The sequence below is a fragment of the Pogoniulus pusillus genome, chromosome 33 (assembly GCF_015220805.1).
Source record: "Pogoniulus pusillus isolate bPogPus1 chromosome 33, bPogPus1.pri, whole genome shotgun sequence".
Lineage (NCBI taxonomy): Eukaryota > Metazoa > Chordata > Aves > Piciformes > Lybiidae > Pogoniulus > Pogoniulus pusillus.
In genome coordinates this window covers 14,944,879-14,966,777 of record NC_087296.1, presented here as the reverse complement: position 1 = coordinate 14,966,777, position 21,899 = coordinate 14,944,879, and the positions used below count along the sequence as shown (strand labels likewise).

The window sequence follows — 21,899 nt, the reverse complement described above, 5'->3', positions numbered from 1 at the left end:
CAAGGATGCCTCTGCAGAAGGCTCTGAGTAGCAGTGACAGGCAGCTGTAGGCTCTAGAGCTGAACAAGAGCACCTGAAGGATTATGTTCTCTGCTCTTCTTCTGCAACATAAAAATGAAATTGGATTTGAAGAACAAATTCTACACCATGAGGGTTGTGGAACACTGCAGCAGGTTGTCCAGAGAGGTAGCTAAGGCCCCATCCCTGGAGATATGTAAAGGCCAAGCTGGACAAGAGTCTGAGGAGCTTGGTCTAGTGGAGGATGTCCCTGCTGACTGCAGGGGGTTGGGCAGGATCACCTGTGGATGTGCCTTCCACCTCAAGCCGTTCTGTGGTTCCCCAGTCTTTCTCTGATGCGCTTCCACACCAGTGCAGCTTACAGAGTTGTGCTTCATTCTGCTGGGGTGGTGCTCCCAGCAAACCTTCCCACAGTAACTCACTTGGCTTTTTCTCTTACAGAAAACAGAAGTGATTGAGGAAGCTTTCCCTGGGTGAGTGTAACTTCAGGTTGAGCCAGACTCTGTACATGTGGCTTTCTGCTTGTGCTCTTTCCCTGGGATAAAAACATGAGCTAATAACTCATGTTCTTGTTTCCATTAGTATGTTTATGGATACCCCAGAAGATGAGAGAACCAAACTGATCAGCTGCCTGAGCGCTTTCAGACAGTTCTGGAGCAGCCTTTCCCAGGTTAGCACTCAGTTTGTTGCTTGTGTGTGCTTTATGTTCTTGGTTTATATACTGGGATCCCCTGCCTAGCAGACAAACACTGGAGCTCTAAGGTCTCTATCCAGTCACTCAAAAGTGTGGTTTCACATGGGCCACAGTAGAAAATCCAAGCAGGCTTTGCTAGAGAAAAGATGAGTTCTGACATCTTTGATATGACGTAGTTGTTCAGCAGAAGTTTGTTTGCAGTGCAAGTGGTGATAAGGGGAATGGGTAGGAGAAAAGAGATGCTTCTGGTCAAAACTGACCTCCCAAGAGTTCGATCTGCACACTGTTCTGTGATTGAGTCTTGATTTTCACTGTGTGTGATTGCAGCTGTGAGAGGAAAGAAGGTAGTCACAGAATGGGTTGGAAAGGACTTTAAAGCTCGGCCAATTCCAACCCCCATCATGGGCAGGGATACTTCCCACCAGCAGTTTGCTCAAGGCTTCCTCCAGCCTGACAGTGAACATCTCCAGGCAGGGGCATCCACAGCCTCCCTGGGCAGGCTGTGCCAGTGTCTCACCACCCTCTATAGACAATTTCTTCTTCATCTCCAGTCTCCATCTCCCCTCCTCGAGCTCAAAGCCATTGTCTCTGGTCCTGAAACATAGGGGAAAAAAAAAATATGGAGCAGTTCTGGTGTGTGCAATCCTGTGCAAACTTAACTTGGGAAATCCAAAGCTGATTGTAGGAAAGAAAGAGGAGTTTAGTAAGCAGTGTTTCAGCTGGGAGGGGCGTCAGGGGTGGACAGCTGCACAGCTCTGGCCCGGTACAGCCTTGTGCTTGTGTTGCTTCCCTTCATGGTGGGACACTGTCTTGATTTATACAGCCTGTTTCACTCCCTCCTCTCCACTGCTCTTGCAGGACTCCCATGAACAGTGTGTGCAGTGGATTGTAAGATTCATTCACAGCCAGCATAGCCCTAAAAGGATCTCCTTCCTTTATGACTGCTTGGCAATGGCAGTAGAAACTGGACTGTTGCCCCCCAGGTAAGCTGTGTGGGGATGAGCCAAGGAGGGGGATGTGTAGAGGCTGTGCCACTGGAGGGGGGTTCTGAGGACACTGTAAAATTCTTGCTGAAGAACACGTGGTTGTTAGCTGTGGTTCTTTCTTGCACTTCCCCTCTGCCAGGATGGTTTGTGAGTCTCTGATCAACTCTGATACTCTGGAATGGGAGAGGACACAGCTGTGGGCATTGACCTTTAAACTGGTCCGGAAGATCATTGGCGGCGTAGACTACAAGGTACCTGCCACCCACACCCTTCCTCAGGCTAAGTCACCTTGCTGTGAGGGACTCGAACATCTCTTCTGTGACAGAAGACTAAGGGACCTGAGCTGCTTAGCTTGGAGAAGAGAGAAGGCTGAGAAAGAAGCTTATCAATGTCTGTAAATATCTGAAGGGGGGGGCAAGAAGCAGGGGCCAGGCTCTTGTCTGTGATAGTGTGGCAACGGCCACACACTGGAACCCGAGAAGTTCTGTCTCAGCATGAGGAGAAACTTGTTTGGTGTGAGGGTGCTGAAGGCCTGGAGTAACCTGTCCAGAGAGGTTGTGGAGTCTCCTTCACTGGAGACTTTCAAGGCCCAACCTGGATGTGTTCCTGTGTGCCCTGCCCTGGACAGCCCTCCTTTGGAGCAGGTGATGTCTGGAGGTGCCTTGTGACCCCTAGCATTCTCTGTTTACTTTGCTTTTCTGGCTTTGTTTTTATGGCTTTCTGTCAGAACCATCCAATGCATCAATCTGCTCTGATTATGAAAGATGAAAGACTTCAGTAGGACCACTTGTAGTGGTTTTTCATAGCTGAGCTTTGCCTTCATAGAAAGCTCTGTAGGACAATGGAAGTTTTCCTCTTTCCACTCTGCCATCCCTCTTTCAGTGTCAGGTGCAGAAGTGGTACACATAGGAAAGTAGTACTGACAAGCTTTAAGCTCTGCTACTTGCTCTGGCTCCTTTTGCTATGTAGGAAAAGGGTCCTGAAAGCTGAGCTGAGCAGGGTGACAGCAGTAGGAAGCCATACATCTCTTGGAGACAATCCTCTCAGCAGCCAGGGGGTGTGTTTAGTAAAAAAGAAAACCACAGCAGCATACATTTGTCTACCCACACAAGCCATTGTAGGTTGGATGTCCTGATGCATCCCAATTACTGCCTCTTCTGGGGCAGCTGAAGTGTTATCGTAAGGAGTTTGGTGTCACAGAATAATAGAATCACAGAAATTGTTTGGGTTGGAAAACCCTCTGAGATTATCCAGTCCAAGCAGCCACCCAACCCCACCATGGCCACCAAACCATGTCCCCAAGTGCCATGGCCACAGGTTTCACAAACACCTCCAGGGATGGGGACTCCAGCATCTCCCTGGGCAGCCTGTGCCAGTCCCTGACCACTCTTGCAGCAGAGAAATTTTTCTTCCTCTCCAGCGTAACCTTCCCCTGGCACAATTCCAGGACATTTCCTCTCTGTCTAACACCTGATCTTAGGGAGCAGAGCTCAACCCCCACCTCACTGCAACCCCCTCTCAGGGAGCTGTAGAGAGCAATGAGCTCTGCCCTCAGCCTCCTCTTCTCCACACTGCACACCCCCAGCTTCCTCAGCTGCTCCTTCCCAGCCCTGTTCTCCAGACCCTTCCCCAGCTTTGTTGCCCTTCTCTGGACACACTCCAGCCCTTCACTGTCCATGTAGTGGGGAACTGAACCCAGGACTCATGTTGTGGCCTCACCAGTGCCGAGTACATGGGCACCATCACGGCCCTGCTCCTGCTGACCACACCATTGCTGGTGCACACCAAAGTGACATTGCTGTTCAGTGCCTCAGCAGCAGTCTGCCTGCTGCCACTTAGCAACCCGCAGCTGATCAGTGTGTGCAGCCCCTGCCTGCCCCCTGGGGTGTGCTGCAGGCTGGCTGGGCTTGCAGCTTGGAGCTGTGTGTGCTTTGTTGCAGGGTGTGCGTGACCTGCTGAAAGTGATCCTGGAGAAAATCTTGACCATCCCCAACACTGTCAGCTCAGCTGTTGTGCAGCAGCTCTTGGCAGCAAGAGAGGTAACTGCATTTTGTCTTGTCACTGGAGGAGAAGGCAGGCCTCATTCCTTTGTTAGTGGTGATTTTGAGTAGCTGGGGTGGCTGACTCTGAGAGACGCTGCAGTTCAGCAGCAAATACTCTTTGTGCTCTAGTTCTTTCCTGTGATTGCATTTCATGCAGGTAACAAAGGGCTTTGGGGGGATGTTGTAGATAATCCCTAAGAGGAGAGTCAGGCTCAGGGTTTGACTTGCCTCAGATGAAATGTATGGGGTATAAGACAGAGATTAATGTCTTAGAGGATAAAAGCAGGGCTTGCTTTCCATGCTTTGTAGGCACACACAGAGCTGTCGTTTGCTTAAGGCTAAGTAAATCTAATGTTCACTTGGGAAATTAAAAGCAGGGTTTAAACCAACATAGCACTCTGAGAATACAGCTTCAGTACTACTCTTGATCCTGCTCTGGCAGGAGGGTTGGACTAGGTGATCTTTCAAGGTCCTTTCCAGTCCCTGGTGTTCTGTGATTCAGAAAAGGGTTTTTATTCCTATATCTATTTCCGAGGGCTGTGTCAGTCAGGTAGACAGACTACACCTCTGTTAACTTTGTCCAAAGCCTCTTATGCTGCTCTGTGTTTCATTTCTAGGTGGTAGCCTACATTTTGGAAAGGAATGCATGCTTGTTACCTGCCTACTTCGCAGTTACAGAGATCAGAAAACTCTATCCTGAAGGAAAGCTTCCCCACTGGGTAATGACTGATGAACTCATACAGCTGGGGTTTTGTTCCACACCAAGCAACATGGCTTTGGTTTTTATGAAGCAGAGTTCTGTAAATGGGGATATCAAGGCTTCTCTTCAGCAGGACTCTCTGTTTAGGCAGCTAAATTAAAGTCCAGGCCTGTTTGCAGCAGCAGGTTTCTATGTCCGTGCATGAAATCGGTGGCAGAGTTTTGACCTGCTGCTGCCTGCTGTTCCAAGTGGTTGAAGCACTGGGTAGGTTTTGTTGCAGACCTGTGGAGATGCAGGTCATGCTTCCATGCCAGGTTCCATGGCTTCAGGATAAGAGCAAGCACCGAGTGGCTCTGCAGCCATTTCTTCTTGTTTAACCTCAGTTATGCCTGAGGCACTGGTGCAGTGCAAGTGGTCATTGCTCCCAGAGAGGATGTTGTGTTGATCCATTGGGTTTGTCTTGTGTTCTGTTGGAATAACTGGGTGTCAGGGAAAGGATCAGGTCCTGATTCACTGAGATCCATGGCAAAACTGTTACTGACCTCTTTTGAGCTCAGAGTTAGAGGCAAAGAGAGAATTGTAATGAGTCTAGTGCAGAAGCATCGCTGCCCATGGCAGAGGGGTTGGGAGCAGAGGTCCTTCCAACCTCAGCTCTTCTGTGACTCTGAATGGAAATGTTAAGGCTTGTCTCACATCATCTCTTACTGCATGGTGTGCCCTGAGCAGAGCATGCCTAGGAGAAGCAGGTGCAGAAACTCCAGTGCTGACTCAGAAGGGTGCTTTCTGCCACTTCTTTCTAAGGTCCCATCTTCCCTTTTGCTGATTTCTCTGTCCCATTGGAATGTGTAGCAAGCTAATTCCTTTAGGAGGTTGTTCTCTGACTTACTTCAGTGTGTAAAGTATTTTGAAGTCTGAAGTATTGCTGCTCAGTGTCTGGAATTTAAACTCTTCTTTTTTTCTACCCTTCTCCCCCAGTTACTAGGTAATTTAGTGTCGGATTTTGTGGATACCTTCAGACCTACAGCCAGAATAAATTCCATTTGTGGTAAGAGAATGACTTCATGAATGACTGCAAAATGAATTCTTGTGAACTGTTCACTTTATTCACCTAAACAAAATGATTCAAAAGTTGTGCTTCATTACTTTGTCTCTTTGTTCTCAGGCTTTGCTTCTCTTTGGTTTTTGCTTTGAGGAGGAAAATTTATATGGATGTGATCCAAGTATTTTTTTACCACAAGCTGGTAGTGGGAATCTGGTACCTAATGACATGGACACATAGCTTCTAAGTACAGGAGAGGATAAAATCTTCCTTCCTGTGCTTGAGGATTTTGAGTTGGTACCTTAGCCTTGGGGTGCCTTCTGACTTAAGTTTCCAGTGGAGCTTTTATAGCTGCTCTGCCTTGTCCCAGTTGCAGGCTTCTGCATGAACATTTCCTGGCTCTCCTTTCGTGTGCCAGAAAAAGCTCCCCCTGGGGTCTTGCTAGAAATACAAAGATTAAATTTAGCTGCTTTCATTGTGGTGCCTTGCATTTTTCTCCCAAAACATTCAACTTTCTGTTGGCTTTGAGAATTAAGTACCTTAATGACAGCTGCATTGTTTCTTGGATCCGAGGGAGGTTTATTGCAGCTGAGCTTCTTCAGTGCAGAGATGAGTTCATCTGTAGTGCCCCAAGTGTGGCTCAGAAGTGTGGGGGTGCTCTTCTGCTGAAAGGGTGACAGCTTTTGAGCTGGGCTTGCAAAGTCTGTATATGTAAGTCACCTGCATGTGTATGGTTGAAGAGAAGAAGGAAATACTTCCTTCCTTCTTGGCTTATCTAATAGCAGGACTATGACCAGCCTGGGCAGCAGGAGCCAGGGAGATTTAGCTGAAAGTTAAGGCACCTACATTTAGGTGATGGATGCACAGGCTCAGCTCAGATGCATCTGCCTAACCAACAGAATAAACCCCAAGTGTCCAAGCTAGACCCCAGCTGTAGGTGGAGTGCAGCTGCTTCTGTTTGTCAGCTTTACTGAACAGAATTCTGCGCCCAGGGAGTCTTGCAGGGTGAGTGGAGGGACACTGAGAGACTGGGTTATGTGCTTAGCTGAGTAGGTGTTTGTAGAAACCAAAAATTAAATCCCTATGTCAAGCAATGACAATGGAACAGTCTTCTGGTAACCTAAGAGAGCACTTCTAGATGAATACTGGCAAATGCTTCTGATTTTTGGGGTTCCAAATCTGAGAAAATGGGAACTTAATCCTTTGAGATAGGAGAGCTTGGGCTATTCAGCCTGGAGAAAAGAAGGCTCTGGGGAGGCCTTAGAGCAGCCTTCCAGTACCTGAAGAGGCTCCAGGAAAGCTGGGGAGGGACTTTTGTCAAGGGCTGGGAGTGGCAGGATGAGGGATAATGGTTTAGAGCTGGAAGAGTGGAAACCGAGAGTGGAGATGAGGAAGAAATTGTAGAGAGTGAGGGTGGAGAGACTTTGGAACAGGTTGTGCAGAGAAGTTGTGGACTCTTCATCCCTGGAAGTGTTTAAGGCCAGGCCGTGTTCTAGCAGGAGGTGTCTCTGCTCGTGGCAGGGGGGCTGGAACTGGATGTTCTTGGAGGTCCCTTCCAACCCAGACCATTCTGGGATTCCTCCATTGAAAATGAGGTAAACAACCAAAATGAGCCTGAAGCAGTCCCGTTGCAAAGAGGTTCAAGCAGTGACAGTTGAGGAGGGTGCAGAGTGGAGCTGCAGGCCAGGCTCACTGGTTTAGAATGTGTGTCTCGTTGCATGTAGGTCGCTGTAGCCTTCTCCCCGTGGTAAATAACTCCGGGGCCATGTGTAACTCCTGGAAGCTGGATCCCACCACCCTGCGCTTCCCTTTGAAAGGGCTCTTGCCATATGACAAGGTATGTCTGCTAAAGCTGCTTCAGTACATCCAGGGCCTTTGGATCATGGGGGGGAGTCACTGCAGCTGCCAATGCCTGGCTGGCCCAGCCAGGCCAGCACCAGAGATGCTTGCACTGTGTCATCTATTGCATTGTTTCAAGGTGTATGTGGAGGACTTCTAAGGTAGTGTGTGGTGTAATGTAAGTAGTAAGAAGTGTGACCAGCAGGATGAGGGAGGTGATTCTCCCCATCTGAGACCTCTCCTACAGCACTCCCTACAGCCCTGGTGCCCCCAGCACAAGAGGGACTTGGAGCTGATGGATGATCACAAAGATAATCAGAGGGATGGAGATTCTCCTATGGGGACAAGCTGAGAGAGTTGGGGCTGTTCAGACTGGAGAAGAGAAGGCTCTGGGGAGACCTCAGAGCAGCCTCCCAGTACCTGAATGGGGCTACAGGACAGCTGAGGAGGGACTTGGATTTGTAGTGACAGGACAAGGGACAATGGCTTTGAGCTGGAAGAGTAGGTTGAGAGCAGGTAGTAGGTTGAGACTCAGAGTAATAAGTTCTTGAGAGTGAGGGTGGTGGGACACTGGCACAGGTTGCCCAGGAAGGTTGTGGATGCTTCCTCTCTGGGGGCCTTCAAGGCCAGGTTGCATGAGGTGGTGGCGTCCCTGGCCATGGCAGGGGATTGGGACTGGATGAGCTTTAATGTCCCTTCCAACCCAAACCATTTTATGAAGATGCCCAGGGTGCTGAAGAGCAGGAGCTGTTTCATGTGCTCTGGGTGGGTGTGGAGAGGGATTATGAGAGCAGAATATCGATTGGATACTTAATTTAGTGGAGGGGAGATGGAAGAGAAGGGGAAGGTGATTCCTTCTTTGCTGTGCTCTGTTATTCTCTAGGAGTGACCATTCTCAAGCCCCAAATAAACCAAAGGTTAGCTTGTTTAACCTTGGGATTGTGGTGTGCTGAAAGAGTTTAAAAACTGAAAAGGAGCAGGACAGAACTCCACCTTGTCCAGCATCCCATTGCTCACAGCCCAAGTGTCTCACTGATCATATCCCAGTCTACCAAGATAGTCTCTAATGAGATGCGCACTAGGGCAAACTCTTCAGCTCATATGGGGCTGTTTCCTCCAGGTTCTGTGTATTTATAAACTTTCCTCTTCTAAATATTTGTTCAGTATTGAGCCTCTAAGCTCTCTCTGACATGAAGTTCCACAGTTCACCTTCATGTGGCACTGGGGAATCAGCTCTTCCTCTTTGTTTTGAAGCTGGCTTTAGGTAATGTTTTGCTTTAAAGTGGTCCAGCTGTTGGCAGATACAGGGAGCACTTGTTCCAGACCTGCTTTGTTGGTACAGCTGTGGTTTGTATGCAGCTTGGTCATGTGCTTCAGTTGTCTAACCTGGCTTCCTTTGAGACTGCTTCCAAAGGCCTGCAGGGGAAGAATGAGGGCAATGGCTTCAAGCTAGAGCAGAGCAGATTGGATGTTAGGAACAAGTTCTGCACCCATGATGAAGGTGGTAGAACACTGCAACAGGTTGCCCTGGAAGGTGGTTGAGGCCCCTTCCCTGGAAATATTCAAGGTGAGTATCAACAGGACTCTGGGCAACCTGATCTAGTGGTGGATGTCCCTGCTGACTGCAGGGGGATTGGAATAGATGACCCTTGAAGGTCTCTTCCAACCCAGACCATTCCATGATTCTCTACTTTCAGGACTCTCATCCTGTTACTGGATGAGGCCTGTTACCTTCTTGGTCCCTATAAATTCTGTGAGTGTTTCATTCTTTCTCTTGGATAGCAGAGAGGAGAAAGATTTGCCAGATGATAGATATCAATAAAATCAAACATTCCTTCTTGTGTTGACCTTGGGCAAAGGGGAACCTCATGAAGTTCAACAACAGTGTGTGGAGTCCTGCAGCTGGGGAGGAACAACCCTCTGCTCCAGTACAAGTTAGAGGTTTACCTGCTTCAGAGCAGCTCCATGGGGAAGGACCTTGGAGTCTTGGTGGGAAAGAAATTATCCAAGGTCCAGCAGTGTACCCTGGTGGCCTCCTGAGGTGTGGCCAGCAAGTCAAGGGAGAGTCTTCTCCCTCTGTACTCTGCACTGTTGAGACTATATTTGGAGTATTGTGTCTCAATTCTGGGCTCTCCAAGAGAGACAGGGATCAGCTGGAGAGAGATCAGAGGATGCTACAAGGATGCCAAAGGGCCTGGCACAGCTGTGTGAGGAGGTGAGGCTGAGAGCCCTGGGGCTGGGTAGCCTGGAGAGGAGAAGGCTGAGAGGGGATCTGAGCAATGGCTACAAATAGCTGAGGGCTGGGGGGCAAGAAGCAGGGGCCAGGCTCTGTGCAGTGCTGTCCTGGGATAGGACAAGGAGCAATGGACACAAACTGGGACCCAGGAGGTTCCACCTCAAGATGAGAAACTTGTTTGATGTGAGGGTGCTGGAGGCCTGGAGCAGGCTGCCCAGAGAGGCTGTGGAGTCTCCTCTCGAGAGATTCAGAACCCACCTGAATGTGTTCCTGGGTGATGCTGCTCTGGCAGGGGGGTTGGACCAGATGATCTCTGGAGGTCCCTTCCAGCCCCCAAGATTCTGTGACCTGTAATTCATTCTCACACTCAGTTAAACTCAGTATGAAGCAATCTTGATCCAAGAGATGTTTGTTTGTGATTGTTCTGGTTTTCTCCCCAAGGATCTGTTTGAGCCCCAGACTGCTCTGTTGAGATACGTGCTGGAGCAGCCCTACTCCAGGGACATGGTCTGCAATATGCTAGGGCTGAACAAGCAGGTACTGTGCTGCACCCTGACCTGTGGTTGAATTCTGCATAGAATCTGCACTACTCTTTTTCTCTTTTCTTTGCTATAGCTAACTAAGCAAAACAAAACAGTTTAGGTCCAAAGAGTGGATTTTTAATTTGATTTTTCCAGTTTTGGTTTCTGTCTGAGCTCATAGTGGGTTAACTGGAGCCTGTTGTTCCTACCATTTGTATATTGCTTTACCGATGTTGAATTGAAAAGTAGAGATTTAAGAGATGATTATTTTTTTTTTTGCATTGCTTTTTTTTCCTATAAGGCCAGCCTCAAGTACACCTTTGACAGACAGTAGGAGACTGCTAGCTGCACCACCACGAGTGGCTGGTGTTCCTTAGTGTGTAGAGCACTGTTGTCCTCGGGTTTATTGGCATGTTGTAGCGCTGGAGTTTGTTTTGTTACAGCTGTTTCTTTTTGTGCCTTAGAATGGGAGGGCTTAGTCTGACTTGGGGATCCTTGAGGCTGGCCTCATAGTCACTGTTTTGTCTTTTCTTTTTTTCTTCCTTTATTTTTGTTCTGTCCTGTCTTGTCCTGCCCATCCTCCAATGCTCTAGACCTTGAACATTGCTCAGGTATGTTCACAACCTTACTGTTGTATTGTGACTAACGATACGCTGGCCGCTTTGTAGCCACTGATTCCAGTTAGACAATCCATGTACAGTCAGGGCTTGAAATTGGCAGGACACCAGCAGAGGGCAAATTCTCACTGCAAATCTACAGAGGTATGAGAGATGTAGCACAAAGCTGACGGTCGTGGTCCTTTGGTCCCGAAATTGTCCTTGGAATGGTGGCTACCAGGTCCCTGCCCACTCATTACAACTTGAATTGTGTTTGCTGGAATTTTCAAATGAGGAGAGATGCTTAGCTCAAAAATGTCTTTCCTGCAGGAGGTGGAGAAGCATCCACTACTCTTGATTCTAAAGCTGTAAATGCATCCTTGTTTTGAGAAAGAAAAGCTTACCTTCCAAACTTCCACCAGGCAATGATGACATCCTCCAGGCTAGGTGAGAGAAAGGTAATGCAGAGGTGCAGAATGCCTTCTAAAAGGAGCTCCTTAAAATCTGACTGCTTGCTTAAGGAAACAAATCATCCAAGTGGACTTCTGCTTGGAAGTCACCGTGAGAGGTGTTACATTGCCAGCTGATCCCTTTCATAAGGCCGTAAATGTGAGACTGGCTTCCCAAAGCCCTTGGTGAAGAGGCATCCATTAGCGTGGCTGTTTGCAATACTCTAGTGAAGGTTGTGTCAGTGTTTCCATGGCAGAAACTTCTTCCAGCCTTGTAACTTGACTATAAAATTTACCTGATCCTGAAACCTTGTGTGTGTGTGAAATCCACCAGAGCTCTGCCTGCACCAGGACGCCGCTTCTGAACGTCCTGGCCAATAGCACTGCTCTACAGGACAGCCTCAAAGGTACCTGAGACCTAAAGCAGCTTGGAAACAGGCTGCTAGCTTCAGTGATGGGATGAGTAGTGTTTGTATTCTGTGCCTGTGCCTGAGTTTATAAAGGCCTTGGGCAACCAAGTCTGCTTGAGAGGTGTCCCTGCCCGTGGCAGAAGGGTGGGAGTAGATGTCCTCTGAGCTCCCTTCCAACCTGAGCCATGCTATGAGTCTATAAATCAAACTACTCCTCTCCATCTTGCACCTGCTAAATAGTACAGGAGTGTAAGAGTACAATAGTACAAGAGTGTCCCTACCCATGGCAGGAGGCTTGCAACTGGATGATCTTTGAGGGCACCTCTAACCCACACTGAGATTCTATGGTGAAGGCAAAAAAGTCCATATTGGACCCTTTTATTCTTCCAACTATGTTCCTCCAGGTCCAAAAATGTCAATGTTAAAAATACTGGATTTAACTCTACCTTTTTGTCCTCTAGAAATAACAATTTCAGAATTAAATTTTAACCATTTCAAGGCAGTTTAATCAATTAAGAGTACTCAAGTGAAGGAACAAAGTACATTGAGCTACACTTCAGAGTTGCCTACCAGTGTAGAAATCCCTGTGCAGAGCTTCAGCCTGGCATGAACTTTGACAGCCGAGGAACAAGCCTGAAGGCTGTTGCTTGTGAAGGAAATGCTGACAGAACATCAGCCATAGCTGTGCTGCTACACTTCCACCAGCAGAAAAATGTTTGGGCTGTTGAAAATCTGTGAGTTAAAAATCCAAACCTAGGGTGGGGTGAGGGAGTGGTGTTGAAGAGGCAATGCTGCTCCAGTCAGGCATTCAGGTGTCTGCTCCAGGCTGGGGCAGGCGTGGGGATTCGCCCTGCTGTTAGAGCCGTGTTTGCCACCCAACAGCAAGTAACAGCTCAGGCCTCAGAGGCTGGGTAGCTGATGAGGCTTTCAGTGACAGTGTCTGATAGTTGTTAATTTTGTTGTTAGAGCTGAGCTCAGCTGCAGAAATGAATTGTCCCCAGAATAGAGGGCACTTAGAAGCGCAAACAGTGGCAAGTTTGAAAGCCAGAAACACCTCAAAGCGGTGATCATTATTAATTTATGATCATTAATTATGTCAAGCTGCTTGTTTGCCCTGTCAGCTATTTACACAGCAGCCTTCATTTGAACCTTTGGCATCCCAGACCAGGTAGCCAATTTTGTCCTGGTTCTCCAGTATTCTGGAAGATGAACAAGGAAATTTTCTGGTTCAGTCTTAACCAAGCAGGTCTCTGGTAGCAAACTGCTCACTCAAACCATCTCTGAGCTGTGTTTAGAAAATAAAAGTAAGCAAAAAAAATCCCAATTGACTTTGCAGAGAGGAAAATGAAGGTTGGATTGGATGTGTTTATAGATTCCTGCATTCCTTTCTAGACTAAGTTTTGCTGTGGGATTTTGTTGCAGGATGAGCTTTCCTAATAGCTTGATGGCTTTTGTAGATGTAATACTGCAGAACTCAAAATGCTTCTTCTGTTGGAGTCTGGAGAGTTTAGTTTTGGCTGCTGTGTACCTGAGTGGGACAATGCCTTCCCTTCTATACCTGTTTGAGCTGCCCTGGAGGAAGGAGAGATTTAACTTGCATTCCATCACCTGTGTTTCTGGTTGGACTCTGATCTTAGGGGTCTTTTCCAACCTGAATGATGCCATCACTGTATTTCAGTTCCTGTTCCTCTGTTAGCTGGGATGAAACTCCCAACACTTGGTTAGCTTTTAAATCATTAAAAAAATAAGTGGAATATAATTTAATTGAAATTAAATTGAAAATTCAAGTGTGGAACAGTCTGGGCTTTGGAAAATGATTTGTGCTTCCAAGTGCCTTCATACACTGATGCCAGATTGAGTTTAGGGATCCCACAACTGGTCCTTAACATGGAACTGTTGCAGTGTCTTAGGGGTATGAAGTCACTTTGAACATCTGGACTTTTATCTTCACCTCTTCTCAATGTCCAGACTTGCACAGAGGAAGACATCAGATCTGTTTGCATGACTGCAGCCATCTGAAGAGGGAAGAACTTAGGCTCTGAGGTTTTCCTGGGTTGGGGAGCATTTGAAAGAGGAGGGAATTTTCAGTCCTTTTGTCTCAATAGGGTTACACAACCATTTAATTAGCAGCTATTGTATTGCTGGGTTTGCTCTTTGACTGATCACCTCTTAAGCCAGCAGTGGTGATCTGCAGGTGTCAGTAGGAGCCATGGCATGCTCTGCCCAGGGGAAGGTGTGGCTGTGTTCTCTCCTAGCTCCAAACCAGCAGAATTGGCTCGGTTAAGGTGTGGTTCCTTTCCTGTCTGTCCCTGCACGGTCTAGGCAGAGGCATTAAAGGAAAGGGGTGGTATGAGGAATACTCCAGAAGTTCCTTTCCTTTCCTTTTTGGCTGTAAAATGTTACAAGCTGATGGTGGGAACTTGCTGTCCAGCCTTCCTAGTGTCTGCATGGCACAGGACTTAACTGAAGGGTTGGCATCGCTTTTGTCATGGTGTCCTGATTGCAGAGGACTGAGAGCACTGGAGTGCAACTGCCTTGGTGTTTCAGAGCTTAGAAAGCACACCAGGCTGGGCATGAACAGATTCAGGTGTGACGTAAACAAGAAGCTTTAAGGTTTTGTGTCTTGGCAATGTACAGTTTGCAAACTGGCACAGGTTGCCCAGGGACCCTCTCCCTGGAGGTGTTCAGGGGCAGGTTGGAGGAGGCCTTAAGAAAGCTGTGCTGGTGGGAGGTGTCCTTGCCCAGGGCAGGAGGGGTTGGAACTGGATGATCTTCAGGATCCTTTGCAAGCCAACCCACTCCAGGATTCTGTGAAAATGGGAACAAGAGGCTGCAGTCTTGTCTTGTATTAACTATTTCAGGCATTTAGCTTCTGCATTCTGAGCTGGGCTTTGGGACACACCATTTGCTGTTGCAAGGGTCTTGGCCTATGCAGTTTGCTCTTCTGAATCCATTTCTTAAGTGGAGATATTAAATACTTTTAAGCTAGATGTTGTTTGCTGAAAATATTAAACCCCCCTATAATAGCTTGCAGCTAGCCTTACTGACTTGACCAAATACTCTGCTTCTAGGGACCACTTTCATGCTGCATCTGTCCCCTCACCCCCAAACAGAACCCACCAAACACTCAAAAAAGCAAACAAAACTCCAGCTGAACCTTTAATCCACTTTTAAAAAGTGCCACCAGTCCATCAAGGAATTTCAATCTCAGGTTGTCCCAGGAGTGCTTTTTTCTCCTCTGTATTTCTTTCTGGTGTGCTGGCAGCTTCAGTGAGATACTGAAAGCCTTTCCAGGGCAAGAGGAGGCATATGGATTTATATCTGCACCACCTCCCTCAGCACCACAGCCCCCTGATAGGTTTGAAACCCCTCCAGGACTGGGGGCTCCACCACTGCCCTGGGCAGCTCTTCAAGGGAAGAAATTGTTCCTTGTATTGAAGCTGAACCTCCCTGGGATAGCTTAAGGCCATTTCTTCTTGTCCTGTAATTTGTTCCTTGGGAAAAGAAACCAACACCCACCTGGCTCCATCTCCTTCAGGGAGCTGCAGCCAGCCAGGTGGGCTCCCCTCAGCCTCCTTTTCTCCAGGCTCAGCACCCGCAGCTCCCTGCTGCTCCTCAGCAGACCTGTTCTCCAGACCCTTCAGCAGTTGGCTGATGTAGTAGGAAAAGAGTGGGTTTGAATGCCTGAGCTCCCCATCTGTGACCCACACCATGGTTTGCCTTTTGTTTTGTTTAAGGCATGCCAAAACATGAATTGCTGCTTGCTGGTGAAGGCAGTCAGCCTGCACCTCTATTCTTCTTTCCTTCAGCATATGCTGAGATGCTCTTTCAGCTACAAGCAGCTAATCAAACAAAGCCCCAGTTCTGCAAGTTCTCAAGCAGCACAGGACTTACCTCTGAGTGCTCCAAAGCTAGAGATACCAAATGTGAGCAAAAAGGCATCTTGGCTGAAAATACAGGGGGAAACAAAAGTCAGAAAATGAACTGACTGCTGCTAGGATTTGAAGTCCTGCAGTGGTCTAGATTGGAAGTGACTCTTAAAGCAATCAAAATCTGATTTCAACAAAAAGTGAATTCATTTGGTTTAATTCCTCAACTCCTAAACTTTTCCTAAGCTTAAAATTATTCAGACTAGTGAAAATGCCTACTGGAAATTCTGACTTTCCTTTTAACAGTAATGTTTTCCTGTTGTATCCCTTGAATAACTTCATTCTAAATTAATGTAGCCTAACATGTTTAGGCTTGTGGACATTAACCCAGTGCTTAGCAAACTATTAAATTTCAAGCCCTGTACGTAGTAGTTTTGCATGCTGGATTACAAACTAGTCTGTAGTGTTGTCTGTTGCACCCTGCTCTGCTTCATAATGAGTTGCTCTGGGAGGGGGAGAGAGAAAACCAAAGCACCAGAACCTCACCAGACTCCTCCAGCTGGCGGTGTATAGCCTGCTCTGTAAAGCTGTCGCCCGGAGGAGAAGGGGAGACTGGGCCCAGTGCTTCCTGGTGGATGAGAGGTTTGTCTTGAGCATGCTTTAAGAAAGCACTGCTGGAGTTGTAGCTTCCTTGCAGTTTTGGAGCTGGTGAAGAGCATGCAACAGGGGATACTGTTCACTGTATTTTGTCAACTTCTCCCATTCCTGCATTTTGTTTTGGACTGAAGAGAATCTCTTTGTTGTTTTCATGGCAAAAGACTCCCATGGATGAAGGTAGAGCCAGCATTTCCTTTCAGCGCCTCTCTTCCCTTCTCTTCTTTCCTTCTTTATTGATGCAAAGGGGTTTTGTAGGCTACCTGACTAGGAAGTCACAGAACTCATCCAAGGCATCCCTGAAGTGTTTTACAAGTGTTTGGGCAAACTTTTTTGCCATACACTTTTGCCTCTCGAAAGGGATCCTGCATTTTCATGGTTAGTGTTTGAGCAGCTCAGCTCCTTTTCTTTTGTGTCATGACAGTAGTAGTGTTTTCATTAAGGCTGCATTATAATACAGGCACCAGGTGTAAAAAAAACCAACCAAACAACCATTCCTGAGTAAAGACTGTGTAAGGAAACAGCTTAGATTATGTCCAAGGTGTTAAACAATCAATCAACTAACAGCTCAATTCCACACAGAGTTTTGTCCATATTAATTGTCCTTTGAGTGAAACTCTACAAAAGCAGGCTGCTAAAAGCTTGTTGCACTAGAGGATTTGTGCCATGATGGTGTTAAATTGAAGATTTAGAATCTCAGTTCCAAAGCACTGGTAGGGGGCTTGCTTTACCTACACCTCTACTACCAGGTGTAGCTAAATACATAACTAAATGTGGAACTCAGGGGGTGTGGAGCTCAGGGAGCGAGGAGTGGGTGAGTAGCTCAGTAGTGCATTCCTCATGTGACCCTTGTTTAAAAGCCATCTGGGCAGGTATGGATTCTGAATTGCCTTTCTCCACAAAGCTCACTGTGGAGCTTGTGGCTGTCTAGCATCTAAAGAGCTCAGTGCTGTGTCTGTGGTCTCTTTTCTACTCACAGTGTGTGGAACAGACCACGTTGCTCACATGAATTTTCAAAGCTTTCTGATCTTGCTTGTCCCAGTGGTGCTGGGTATTGCCCAGATGTCAGTCCTCCTGCCAGCTGCCTGGGTGTTAACCAGCTGTCAGTTCTCTGCTGGTTGCAGGCGAGCCCAAAGCAGGAGAGAAGAAGAGAGCAGTTGTTTAGGAGCCATATTGGGATGTTTGCTCTGGGTCTGGTGGCATAACTGGTGTGGCACTTTCCTTATGGTGCCCCCTGCTTTTGAAATGAACTGGAAGGATAGAAGAAGTTTAAAAAAACCAAACCTTAACAAAAAGAACCCTGTCAGTGTGTTAAAAGCATGGACTTTGTCTTCCATGAGTGCAAGAGCAGAGGGTAATGCTCTGCGTGACCTTACTGAGAAGCACAAAGCAAGCCCCTGGGTGTGATTCGTGCATCAATGGTCTGTGGTGTGGAACTGAGCAGGGAATTAGGAGGATGCTTGTTACCTGTAACATAGTGCAGCCTTAGATACACTGGCTTATCCTTAACTTAAGTCCAGACTTCATTTCATGCTTCCCAGCCTTCTGTCCAAGTTGTGTACCGTGACTGCAGCTGTACAAGTTGTGGAGTTGATGGCAAAGCTTTTGGAATACTGTATCTAATCTCTGCCTTACAGCACAAGCAGCGCTGCCCTGTGCTGGAGGACCAGCTGGTGGATCTGGTGGTGTATGCCATGGAGCGGTCTGAGACTGAAGAGAAGTTTGATGATGGTGGAACCAGTCAGCTTCTGTGGCAGCATCTCTCCAGCCAGCTCATTTTCTTTGTGCTCTTTCAGTTTGCAAGTTTCCCTCATATGGTCCTGTCACTCCATCAAAAGGTAAATTGTTTGTGTCGCTCCCATGGGGTGAGAGAGGTTTGAAAAACAAAACCCAACAGGTTTTAAAAGCCCCAGACACAGCCCTGCAAGAAGTGCCTGACGTGTAGGAAATAAATCTTGGATCACTGTGCTCTGTAGGAGTCAGATGCTGTGAGGTAGGTTTGTTGCCAGGGCATTGTGGATATGTCTGGATTCAAACTACTAATAACTGGAATGAGATAAAGGTTCTGCAGCTGGGCTGGGCCAAGCACAGGCACAAATCCAGGCTGGGTGCAGAGTGGGTTGAGAATGGCGCTCCAAAAAAAGCCTGGGGGGTGTTGATTGCTGAGAGCTCCCCAGGAGCCAGCAGTGCCCTCGTGCAGCCCAGCAGGCAGCTGTGTGCTGGCTACAGCCAGAGCAGTGTGGGCAGCAGGGCAAGAGAGCAGATTGTGCACCTTGGTTTGGCTCTGCTCTGCTCAGACCTCACCTTCAATCCAGCTTCCAGCTCTGCTGTCCCCAGCAGAAGGAGGACACAGAGCTGTGGAGTGAGGCCAGAGGAGGCCACAAAGATGAGCCCAGGGCTGGAGCAGCTCTGCTGTGAGCACAGGCTGAGGGAGCTGGGGATGTGCAGCCTGCAGAGGAGAAGGCTCCAGGGGGACCTTAGAGCTGCTGCCAGTGCCTGAAGGGATCCTGCAAGAAGGCTGCAGAGGCACTTTTCATCAGGGTGTCTGAGACAGGCCAGGAGTTGGGGTTTGAAGCTGAGGCAGAGCAGGGTTAGAGTGGAGCTGAGGAGGTTCTTCAGTATGAGGGTAGTGAGACTTCAGAATAGGCTGCCCAGGGAGGCTGTGACTGCCTCCTGCCTGGGGGTGTTTGAGACCAGGCTGGATGAGGCCTTGAGCAGCTGAGTCAGGTTGAGAAGTGTCCCTGCCTGTGGTGGGGAGGTTGGAACTAGATGATCTGTGAGGTCCCTTCCAACCTAAACCATTCCATAATAAAATGGCATCGTCAGAAGTTCCAGTACTGTGCTGCTGTACCCAGCTTGCACCAAGCTTAAGTGAATGCCTTGTTCAGCAGCTGAGCTAAGGACCCTGCCATGTGCATGGGTGGAGGAACTTGGGGTTTATCTAAACAGTCAGAGCAATCCAGTCTGAGGCTTCCTAGTTACAGTTCTGTTGGCAGTCACAGGCCAAAGCTGTTCTCCTTTCCTGGCAACAACCTTCCTGTTAAACCTGTAGCACTTCCCAGCCTGTCTGTGCTCAGTGCCTCTCACTGCTAGGGGATTGGTGCCAGCCATGAGGAGGGGAGTTACAAAAAGTCAGCAGCATCCTGAACTCTGCTGAGGGAAGGTGTGATGTGGATGGTGGGGAAGGGTTTTTGTCCCTCCTCACTATAGGTTTAGATCCTGGCAGTTTAGATACAGTTTCTAACATCCACTGCGCGTTGCTCCGTCTCCTTTTGCCCACACTTCCATCACAGGTTGCTATGTATGTTGCCTATGTTTTACTTGGGATGGATCCTGGTTCTCTGCTGTCTATGATATCCCTGAAATTAGTTTTACCAAAGTCACATTCCTTTAATTACTGCTAGTGAGCCATTGAAACAATAGGCACTATACAATGCAATCTAATGCCAGGTTGGGAGGGACCTCAAGGGTCTTCTGGTCCAACCTTTCTAGGGGTTAAAATAAGCTGGCCCAGCACCCTGCCAGCTGTAGGGGAATCCACTGCTTCCCCTGGGAGGTGATTCCAGTGTCTGTGCTCATGGGGAATCGTTTTCTTCTTTTCAATCTAAAGCTCAAGCCAGCTAGAGGAGAAGTGAGGAGTGGAGTCCTGGTTATTAGATGATTGCTATTACAGGTCAGGAAGTTGGGTGACAGTGAATCCAGATGGGTTCAGATGAATCAGGTCCCAGTTCTGGTTCTGAGGCTTTCTTTAGGGATAGAGTTAACACAAAGCCTGTGGCAGCACAGGGCTTCACGGCACAGCTGAATCCCAGGATTTTAAGAGTTGCTAAGTTTTCAACACAGACCCTCAAGAGCTAAACCCAAATTCTAGCATGAAGTGGTGTGGCCCTCCCAGGGTCTGTTTCTGCATTACAGCTGATGTGACTGTTTGCCATCTTGCACAGAGCTGCACAGCCCTGCTGTGAAGTTCCCAGTAACCTCTCCTCTGGTAGAGGCCTTGGCAGTGATTTCTCTCCTGCCAGCAGTACTTATGTGTTACTGAGTGTTTTTGGCAGTTGGCAGGCCGTGGGCTCATTAAAGGAAGGGACCATCTGATGTGGGTGCTGCTGCAGTTCATCTCGGGCAGCATCCAGAAGAACGCGCTGGCTGACTTCCTCCCGGTTATGAAGCTCTTTGATCTCCTGTATCCTGAAAAAGAAGTAAGTCTGCTCTCTGAAATCACAAGTTTGAATTGCAATTCAACTTGAAAACTTTGTATCTCAGTATTTTAGAGTCAGAGCATCAGAGTGGTAGGGGTTGGAAGGGTCCTGCTGCGATTATCGAGACCATTGCTGTCATTCATGAGTTTATAGCATCCTAGAATGCTTTGGCTTGGAAGAAACCTTCAAGCTCATCCAGTTCCAACCCCCTGCCATGGGCAGCAGCATCTCCCACTCGCCCAGGTTGCTCAGGGCCACATCCAGCCTGGCCCTGAGCACCTCCAGGGATGGGGCATCCACTTGTTGCAAGAGTTACTCTGAGCCCTTCACAGAGCCAGAAGGAGCAGTCCTCACTCCTCTGCTGGTCTGTGCTGACAGAAAGAGTTCTGAGCTCATGGAATAAACTGTATGAAAGAGTTCCTGTGAGCAAAAATTAACTTTAGAGGAGGACAGACTGCTGGTTATCAGTTTATTGCACCACATTTGTGCTAACATTAGCTACAGACACAAAACAGAAGGTACTGAGGTAAGCACAAGCAGTCAGGGTCTTGTGCTGACCATGTTGTCACCAAAGGAGGTTTAAGAACTTCCCCTGACTCCCCCTCCCTCAGGGTCCTTCATTCCAGAGGAATGTAGAAAGCATCACTAGAATTTTATTTGCTACCACAGAATGAATTTTAAGTAATCCTTAATATTAAACAACTTTAAGATGCCTTGTTTAGTTCTTTGCACCTGAAACTGTCTCTCTGTGTTATTCTGTCTGTCTAGAGGTACCAATAAAGCTCCACATTCCTCCTAAACATCATCCTCAGTGCTTCAACAAACCCATTATAATCTCTCTCAGGGAAGAGAGGAGTTCACAGAAGTCCTTTTAGCCCTTAAAATGCACTGCACAAATGTGGTTACTGGAAAAGCATAGCTGGGAACCCTGAGAATGTTCATTTGGTGGTGAAACATCTCTGCAGTCTTGCAGCTCACTGCTGCAACAGGAGCTCAAGAGCCCAGAGCCAGCTGTGTGCTGGCTGCATCCAGAGCAGGGAGAGCAGCAGCACAGGGTGGGGATTCTGCCCCTCTGCTCTGCTGTGCTCAGACTTCACCTGACTCAGAGCAGCCTTCCAGTACCTGAAAAGGCTCCAGGAGAGCTGGGGAGGGACTTCTGACAAAGTCTGGGAGTGACAGGACGAGGGATAGTGGCTTTGAGCTGAGAGAGGGGAGACTGAGAGTGGAGATGAGGAAGAAACTTCTGACGTTGAGGGTGGGGAGACACTGGCACAGGTTGCTCAGGAAGGCCATGGATGCCCCTGCCTGGAGGTGTTCCAGGCCAAGCCAGATGAGGCCTTGAGCAGCCTGGACTAGTGGGAGGTGTCCCTACCCGTGGCAGGGGGTTGGAACTAGATGGTCTTTGAGGTCTCTTCTGCCCCAAGCCTCTGTGCCTCTGGATTTGTTTTTTTAAAGAAGAATATCTGAGGTCCAGGTCTCTTCAGAGCTGTTGATAGCAAATTGCAGAGACAGCTGAGGCCAGAATCTGCCCTTTTAAAATGTTGCTGAAGGTGTTGCAAGTCAGAGAAAGAAATCCTGGGCCTTGTGAACCTGTGAGCGTGTTTCCTGTCCATGAGTGGGTGCAGTGTGACGCTGCTGTGTTCTCCT

General features: G+C 48.0%; 1 protein-coding gene across 5 annotated transcripts in view; it reads left to right on the top strand.

The window, feature by feature from the left end:
• Positions 1-21,899, top strand: part of MED23 (mediator complex subunit 23) — a 50,153-nt gene that overhangs the window by 1,477 nt on the left and 26,777 nt on the right. For 2 of the 5 annotated variants that reach the window (XM_064170394.1, XM_064170392.1), the window contains exons 2-13: positions 460-491; positions 601-688; positions 1,571-1,695; positions 1,838-1,949; positions 3,639-3,737; positions 4,358-4,459; positions 5,416-5,485; positions 7,204-7,316; positions 9,996-10,091; positions 10,669-10,686; positions 17,691-17,891; positions 20,109-20,252. In XM_064170394.1, coding sequence (XP_064026464.1) covers positions 460-491; positions 601-688; positions 1,571-1,695; positions 1,838-1,949; positions 3,639-3,737; positions 4,358-4,459; positions 5,416-5,485; positions 7,204-7,316; positions 9,996-10,091; positions 10,669-10,686; positions 17,691-17,891; positions 20,109-20,252 — 1,200 coding nt within the window. Of the gene's footprint in view, positions 1-459; positions 492-600; positions 689-1,570; positions 1,696-1,837; positions 1,950-3,638; positions 3,738-4,357; positions 4,460-5,415; positions 5,486-7,203; positions 7,317-9,995; positions 10,092-10,668; positions 10,687-11,010; positions 11,130-17,690; positions 17,892-20,108; positions 20,253-21,899 lie in introns of those variants that run through there. The other 3 variants (XM_064170395.1, XM_064170393.1, XM_064170396.1) reach the window with 2 other exon arrangements.